The sequence below is a fragment of the Macadamia integrifolia genome, chromosome 6 (genome assembly GCF_013358625.1).
Source record: "Macadamia integrifolia cultivar HAES 741 chromosome 6, SCU_Mint_v3, whole genome shotgun sequence".
Lineage (NCBI taxonomy): Eukaryota > Viridiplantae > Streptophyta > Magnoliopsida > Proteales > Proteaceae > Macadamia > Macadamia integrifolia.
In genome coordinates, this window is record NC_056562.1 from 13,475,622 (window position 1) to 13,484,718 (window position 9,097).

The 9,097-nt window shown below is 34.9% G+C and overlaps 1 protein-coding gene and 1 non-coding gene across 2 annotated transcripts; one reads left to right on the forward strand and one right to left on the reverse strand.

The window, feature by feature from the left end:
• Nucleotides 1–5,332: 5,332 nt before the first annotated feature.
• On the reverse strand, nucleotides 5,333–7,720 carry LOC122080820 (benzoate carboxyl methyltransferase-like). The gene is made up of 3 exons (XM_042647681.1): nucleotides 7,572–7,720; nucleotides 5,991–6,245; nucleotides 5,333–5,882 (listed from the first exon to the last, which is right to left on the reverse strand). Exons 1-3 carry the CDS (start codon nucleotides 7,644–7,646, stop codon nucleotides 5,520–5,522), a joined length of 693 nt encoding a protein of 230 aa, XP_042503615.1. The 5' UTR covers nucleotides 7,647–7,720; the 3' UTR covers nucleotides 5,333–5,519.
• Nucleotides 7,721–8,266: 546 nt separating this feature from the next.
• On the forward strand, nucleotides 8,267–8,371 carry LOC122082996. Its single transcript, XR_006141526.1, has one exon. It is a non-coding gene; the product is annotated as a U6 spliceosomal RNA (small nuclear RNA).
• Nucleotides 8,372–9,097: the final 726 nt, after the last annotated feature.

Consider the following 9,097-nt stretch of genomic DNA (forward strand, 5'->3'; position numbering starts at 1 on the left):
ATATTCATAGGCATCGGTGTATCGATACCAATATTGATATGATCCACTAAATCCATGGCGAGAGCCAATGAAAATACATGAATAAATATCCACAAAGATGTCGTTTTCCATTTTAAGGAGGATGCAGTGGGCCGATCATTCTCCCCTCTCATGTGTCTAGGTGCAAGGATCTCATTCTCATACAAAAACTTTTTTCTCAATATACAGACATAGATTATAGACAAAATCTATGCCAATATATAGAAAAGTATTTCTTTGCTTTTCTTTTATTACATTCCAAACAAAGTCTTATATTTTCACATATCTGAATAAAATCATTTTAAGATATATTTAAAATTATTATTTACCCTCATGTATAGCCCCTATAGGGGAGGCGGGAGAGTAGCTCCCAATGTGGTTGTGGAATCCGCGTCTCTCTATGACACTACCTGCACACACACAGAGGCACGTAGGTATGTCTGCGTGTGAACCATTTGGGATTGACAGCCACTTTTCATGGTACATGTACTGTGCTACTGCCTGATGACCAGATCCAATAGCACCTGGGCTCGTGAAAGACTCCGCCATTACCTAGGGGTCCGTTTGGTAATGTTTCGTTTTTATTATTTCTGTTGTTTTTGTTCATAGAAATAACAGAAATAAACAACAGAAATGACTTAAAATGCTTTTGATAAAGTTGTTCCGTTTCTCTTGATTTTAGAAATATAAATCAAAATTTATATCAATTTCTCTTCCTAGAAACGCAAGTGGCTAAACAAGTACGCTTTCTGGAAACGAATGAAATCCCTGCTCGACAAAGGAGGAGGATTTGGGGTTTTGGTGTTCTGGATGCATCTAGCGTCTTGTATAAATGCTTCTTCTTCTTCGTCGTGGTTCTAGTCTTCGCAATTCCTGATCAATCTCATTATCGAAGAGGGAGAAAACCGATAAATCCGCCGAAGAAGCCATATGCCTATCGTCTAGCGACAACCCTAAACCCATTGAAACCGATTGCGTTTACAGAAAATCCACAGAGGGGAGAGAGATTACAGGGAAGGATGTATTGTCGATGAGATTGATCGGCAAAATTTGGAGGGTTGAAGAAGGCGATTGGTGTGGACATCTGACCATTAACGGGCAATAAGTTCTTGGAATTAACAAATAAATAAGTCTCTTGAACATGCGCATACATGAAACTAATTGAAGATTGAGGATCGAAGAACAACAATGCGTGAAATTTGCATTTGTTAGGGTTTTAAGAGAATGAATTATGTTAATCTTCTGATCAAGGGTTACGATTAGTGCTGTTGATGTTGTTGCTACTGTAAGAATTGATGCTGTTGAGGCATGGCCATGGAAGATGAATGAATTTGGGGTTTATGGTGAAGAAATTCATGCAGAGGAGAGTTGCAGAAGTTAGCAGAGAAAAGAAGCGGAAACATTTTTAGAAACAAGTTTTATCAAACACCTTGAATTCTATTTCTATTATTAGAAATGGAGATTTATGTTTCTGTCGTTTCTTGACACAGAAACGACAGAATCGGGCCCTAGGTGTCATTTCTTACTCTCAATTCCCCAACAAGGCTGCTGGGTGTGGATGTAACTAATTAGGACCTTTATCAGAAAAAAGAAAAAAAGAAAAAGAAAAAGTACATGTGATAGGAAAGTCCATGCACATTAGTTGTTATATTAGAGATCACAGTGGGCCCATTTAATTAACATATTTTAGTGGGCCATTCAAATTTGGCTTGGAACTCTCAAAAGACTACCCTTATGATATGCATGGATATCAAAGAACACACTTGTCAGCCGCACGAATCCAGATTCCAGACTCGACTTATATTGACATAATTTGTCCCCTTAATGTGTCAAAGTTCCCTTGATCTGTTGTTCAGAAGAAAAAAAATCTACAATGTCTAATTATGAAGTTTTATCATCCCAATGCATGAGAATTATGGGTGCTCAAAAAGTTTCAAAAATAGTAAAGTATTTTAAATATCTGGAAGAGGGTTTCTGATTGTGTAGAGTGGAATATGCACGTTACATCAATAGCAGTGTAAGAAACAGTATCATGGGAAGACTCATTCTGAACATAAGAGAAAATGATTAAAATGTAAAGCGGGCAATTAAAATGTAAAGCGGGCAATGTATATTGTAAACTACCCTAGCATCGTTGGAAAGTTAATCGCTATTTTCTTATTTGTTTTTTATATTTTTTGTGCAAGACCCACAACTTGACAAATAAGGATCACAAGAGACTGGGAAGGAACCATGAAAGACTAGAACAAGACCCATAATGAATCTTCTAGGTCACAGTTATTACGAATTATTAAACTACTATTATTATGTAAAGAAGATGGAGGTAGCAGGGTTGGACTATCAACTTTAGATTTACGATAGACCTTAAGATTGAAATTTTGATACTCTCATGGATCATATATGCAAAACTTATTTTTTAGGGTTCTTTCCGTTCCACTTCTTCTCGTTTCAGTTGATTCTTTCTTTTTTCTCTTTTTTCTCTTTTTTGTTGGAGGTGTAGGTGGTTTAAGGGTGTGGGGTTAAGTATTTTTTGAAGTAAGAATTGAAGAGTTTGTTCAAATCGAGATTTTGGATTTTCAAAGTGACTATTTGGGTCGATTTGAACATGACTGTTGGGTCCTGTAAACAAAGAGAAAGCCTTTAACTCTCTACTTTAGGGAACTTGTGGGTTTTCTCTTATTGCAATAGCTGTTTTGTTTCTAATAATAGTAGAAGCTTTGGTTGATTTGTTCTGTGTAGTTTTAATGATATCAGAAATTTGATGTTATAATTTCAAATTATTTATCAAACTATATATTAACCACTGCAGGATGAAAATGGGTTCACGTTCAGGTCGAGACATGTTGAGTTATCTGCCAGAAGGAATACTGGAAAATAACTTTTCATGTTTCTCAATAAGAGATGTGGTGAGGTGCAGTGTCCTATCAACTAATTGGAGATACAAATGGGTTTCAGCTCCACATCTCATATTCACTGATGGTTGTATACCAGTTTCTATTGATTCACTTGGTCATAGTCATAGTCATGGTCACCATAAATTTTTGGAAATTGTCAATCTAGTTCTCCTACTTCATATGGGCCCAATTCTGAAATTCCATATCTATAGTGGGCAGTTAAGAACCTGTTCAGAAATAAACAGCTGGATTCTTTACCTCAGGTTAAAGAATTCTGTCAAAGAATTTGGACTTGAGATTTTAAAATCTGTGAATTATACTATTCATCCATATTTATACTCCTAAGATAATTGAATTTTCTAGCACTGAGTGGCCGTATAATTAAACTTTCTAAGACGTTTGAAGGTTTCAGTTGTCTTATAACCCTGCTTCTTCAAAATGTTACACTCTCTGATGCAACATTGAAATGTTTGGTTTCTACCTGCCCTAAACTTGAAAGCTTGAGATTGATTGATATCGATGGTCCTATTCATATTGAACTAAGCAATCCAAAACTCAACTACTTGGAAATCTCTGGAAAATACTTTGGCATATGCCTCAAAAGATTTGAGTATGCTAGTTGATACAAGCTTTGTGATAAAAGATGTGGCTCATCCTGTCTGCAATTTTATTAATATTTTTGGCTCTCTATCTAATATTCAAAAGCTTGTTATGGAAGGCTGGTCTCAATAGGGATTAGAACATTTTTTTTTTTTTTTTATTTACTCTGCAATTGTCATCTATGCACACTGCTGATTCATTATATGTTTTACTAGAAAATTTGCAGTTGCTTTCTAAACCATTTCACATATTACTTTCTCCCTTTAGGCATTGTGTGGACTTTCAGAGAATGACATCTTCTCATTTCAATTCAGGTGAGGCTGTAGAATATAAGGTATATAAGAACTATTGAAGCCAAGTAATGTTATGCAATGTAGGGCCAATTGTGTTGTTATTTGAGAGCTGCTGCTAAAAAAAAGAACCATGCCCACTTGTATAGTTGGATAAAATCTCAAGTTATAAGTAATTACAACGGTTCAACAATTGAAAATTATGCTAAAATATTCAATTAGAAAGAGTGCCATGAAGTTGACCGCCAAATTTTGTTGTCTATGTATTAAAAAAATTTAGAGTAACCAAGTATCTCTGGGCAAGGCCAAGGAGTGGGGCATTCGCCCCAACTTTAGATTCTAGTGCCTCCACGCGATCAGTCCCCTTCTCATGCATTTTCCTATTACTTGGATTTATATATCTAGGCAAGGGTTTGGATTTCAATCATATACCTTCTCATTCATGTATTCTTGTACACCCTTCTAGTGGTCATGAATTTTTTTAAAAAGATTCTTCCTTTTAGTTATTTATTTATTTGTGACAATTGGGGTGAGGAGGGAAGGATTACTAACTAATATCGTCCCCACAGTGCATTTCAACATGCATATACACTTCACTATCATGCACCATCAAGAAAATGTATCATGGATTCACTTTCTATGGATGGTTGCTTTCCCCTCATTTGGTTGACATCATGTTCTTTTTTTATTTTTTTTTATTGTTAAATATTTCCTTCTTGAAGTCAATTTTTCTTGGTTTCCTTACTTTAATGAAGTACATTTCTAAGCTGTCCTCCCCCACATAAATAAGGCCAATTAAGCAACGTTAATGAACCGTATGGCAAGCTCTACCTCACCTATTACAGATTGGAGATATAGTTACTATCGGAGATATAATTGCTGTTGTAATATTAGTTGTTTAGAGGAAAGACTCATTTAATCTCGTATATAGCATAGAGCATATAAAAAAAAAATTATAGAATCTATATTACATACATATCTCAAGCAGGATTCGAACCAAAGCATAGACAGACGAGTGAGTTGTTCACAGTCAACTGTTCTACCACTGAGCATTAGAGACCCGAAGCTCGAGTATGGTCTGTACACCATTTGAGATGGAAAGGAAGATGAAGCGCCCCCCACCCCAAAAAAAAAAAAAAATAAATAAAAAAATAAAAAAAAAGGATTCACTCTATATGGATGGTTACTTTCAGTGAGAGAGAAGAAGAAGAATTTACCTAATTATCGTCAACCATCAAGAAAATGTAACATGGATTCACTCTATATGGATGGTTACTTTCCCCTTCTATGATTGACATTATGTTCTTAGTTTTTATTTTTTCCTTTTTATTGTTAAATATTTTCTTCTTGAAGTCAACTTTTCTTGGTTTCCTTTAAAAAGACAAAAAAATGAATGAGAGAAAGAAGAAGAAGCAGAATAAATGTAACATGAAATATGAAATATGAAATAGAAGTGAACACTAAAAAAAAAAAAAGAGACTAATTTACAAATGCATGCATTTACTGAAGATCAAGAACTTACCATCAATCTGCCTTCAAATCACAACACATATCATAAATTGAAAAGAGAGATCTGGGCCATTAGAATACATTTTCCTTCTAATAGAGCAATAGGGTTGGCTACCTAGTAGCAGCTAGAGCATGAATATATCCTTATTACTTCTGATAGAAACCACTTTATTAACATACAAACCATCCTGTTCAAAGTCCCAAAGCTTCATTTCCCTCTCAAGGAAATGACAAAATTAACAAACTTACCCTCCTCCTTTGAGAGATGGTCACTAACATTCTCCATGTACCTACTAAACAAAATATCAATTATATTATCCTCAAAGTGATAAGCAATCAAGGGTTCTACCACTGCTCTTATACACTTTGCTGTTTTCTGCGCACTTATAAATCTATCAAACATGAAGCCTTCGTTGTCATCATAATCACTCCCATCCCAATTGACGTCAAAGATATCTAGTTGATCAAGATAAAATGATCCTTCTGCACAAACTATATCCTCTAACTCTTTACGAGAAGGCATATAGAAAGGCAAATTGAATGAATCCACTTGTGCTTCTTCAATGAGACCCTAAAACAAATTAAGAAACATTTAATAAATTGAATATGAAGAAAATCAATGGTATTTAAACACGAATTTGTTGGATTTATCTACATGGTAAGCGCTAAGCATAAATACCTCGGAGACCAAGTCATTTAGTGCCTTAGACAAGAGCTCGAAAAAGTAACCCTCTTTGCCAAAGAGATCTTCATTTTTCCTGCCTAACATTGTTATAACCATTCTCCCTCCTGGTGTTATTTCCTTGGAGCCTAAACTGAGAAATAAGGAGAAATCCTTTTGAAATTGCTCTAAGTACCCTTTGAACACAGTAGGAGGACTTCTTGTTGCCAAGTAAATGTTCCCCTTATCGTCACTTTCAACTGTTGGAGGAACCTATATTATGCATCAAGGTTAAGAAATATATCAACACTTGTATGAATGCGCATGATAGTAAGGATATTCGTTCTGTGTTACAAAATTTTTTTTCTAGTCTAGCTAGACTTCCTCTACGCTTAACGCTCACGCATGCCATTTTTTCTTCTAGAAATACCCTTCTATAGATGCACTCTAAATGACAGTCAGTGGGACATGTGTAGAGTGCTGATGTACATGCACTGTACTTACATCAAAACCAGATATCTATCATCTAGACATATAACTGGCCATCCAGAATACCCCAATTATTACAGCTTCAACGAGAGGAATTCATCTGGCACCGATGTCTCTTGAAATATCATACCTTTCTCGTTATCTCCCTTATTACTTATTTCCTTGTATTGTTTCTCTTCCACCTTAGTAACATTTTTTTTTCCTTTTCACCAGGAACCCTTAGAACCTGCCCGGTTTTACGGTTTAGGCCCAAAGGTAAACCCCCGTTACACGTAGTCACACCTAACCCATGTAATAGATAAGTCGCGAGGAGACTCAAACTGGAGACGTTTGTTAATTCCAGCTTACTTACGTTGTCCATCTAAAATTCCTTACTACGTAAATTCTCTTCATGTCTATCCCTTAATCAATGGATATCATGCATGTAATTCTTGTATATATATCATCACATGTGAAATCAATATAATCAATCAAGAATTTTTCTCAAGCTAACATTGAAGTTTTACATGGTATCATAGGGGCGCAAGAGTTCAATCGTATGTGGTAGAGAAGGTGGAGAAATTAGTTAAGTTGCAAACCTGAGAGAGCCAATGAACACTATAAGAGGAATGAAGTCTATGGTGCTGCTTGGAAAAAGCCTATCATAGAAAGACCCAGGTAATCCTGTGATAGAACATGGCCCAAAATTTTCACCCTTCTCCTTCTTTAGTTGCTCAGAGAAGGTTGGCAAGGTCTTGAAAATGTTGTTGAAGTCATTACTTGGTAGATCATTAAGGAACACTTGGAATTCAGGTGTTTTACGATTCAACTGATGGCATGTTTCATCAATAGCCTCAATGATCTCTGAGATCACTAGTAGGGTGTTGGGCCCTAAAGAGCAAATTTGCAACCCTTAAACGTTGAGGAAAGTTGGTGGTATAGAAATCTGAAATGCTCCCAATCACCATTGGCTTTGCCTTGGTTATCACTAGTTTCTGCAAATACCCAAGTTCAAATTTCTATCACTAGTTTCTGCAAATACCCAAGTTCAAATTTCTTAGAACAAATGAAAATCAAAAAAATGAGAGAGAGAGAGAGAGAGAGAGAGAGAGAGAGAGAGAGAGAGAGAACTTGAAGATTGGAGTTTGTAGCATAGCTAGTCTCTCCATTGCTCAAATTCATGTGGAGAACTTGTTGGGCTTCCATGTCTTCCCAAGTCTAAGCAAACTGCACCAAGTCTAAGTAGACCTCAGCAAGCTAAGATTGATAGCTAGGTAGCTAAGTACTGGCTTGGAAATCTGAAGCTTTTTTTTTTTTTTTCCTATTTATTAGCTCTTTGGGCATCTTCCCGTTTATCACGTTTGAGTCTTCATATAGAAAGACCAGAAGCCTGACCCATGTCAGATCTGTTGAGAACTGAAACTAATTTTGGCCCTATATGAAGACCAAATGTGTAACGCGTAGGACCTGCATCCTATGTTTCACCAATTGTTTAATAAGAGTCATGACTCATGTGCAAAGGTGCTAATGATAGAGGATACATTACCAATTCAAATAGTTTTAATTTTCAAAATTTTAATTTGATTTTGCTCAACACTTATCCTAATCTAAGCTGTTGAAACTACTTGGGTTTATCCCATTGCAACAATTACGATTGTAATAAGAATTTGAAATACAAACACTTATAAAGATCATTGCAACCCACTCTTGGAGGGTAAGTGAGATTCATTTATATTTTATTTCTCTCGCAAAAGATACATTTTAGCTTTCAATTCCCCTTTAAACAGAAATTTCCTTTCTCTAGGAACAATAATTGTGTTAATTTTGTCTCTTCGAAGATATTTGATAAAATTGGAGCAATACAGAAAAGATTAGCATGGCCCCTGTGCAAGGATGACATGCACAAATATCGAGAAATAGTCCAAACTTTTTATTAATATAGAAAGCTATTGGTCTCCGTGATGAGGCTTCTTTCCATGAAAACCTTATATTTTTATTCATCAAAAAAAAAAAAAAATTGTATTAATTTGGAGAATGTAATACTATCGCATTTACTATCTTTTATAAAAAAAAGATAGATATGGATTATAGACAATCATGACCAGTTACTATTTTATATCTCTCGCAAAAGGTACATTCTACCTTTCAATTCCCCTTTAAGCAGAAATTTCCTTCCTCTAGTTAGAATAATTGTGTTTAATTTGGAGAATGTAGTACTATTGTATTTGTTATCTTTTATAAAAGAAGATAGATATGGATTATATACCGTCATGATTAGTATCATTTTATTTCTCTCGCAAAAGGTACATTCAACCTTCCAATTCCCCTTTAAACAGAAATTTCCTTTATCTAGTTATAATAATTGTGTTAATTTGGAGAATGTAATACTATCGTATTTACCATCTTTTATAGAAAAAGATAGATATGGATTCTACTCATGATTAATTATCATTTTATTCTCTCACAAAAGGTACATTCTACCTTTCAATTCCCATTTAAACAGAAATTTCCTTCCTCTAGTTATAATAATTGTGTTTAATTTAGAGAATGTAGTATTGTCGTATTTATTATCTTTTATAGAAGAAGATAGATATGAATTATAGACAGTCATGCTCAGTTACTAGATCAATCTAACTCTTCTTTTTTTTTTTTTTTTT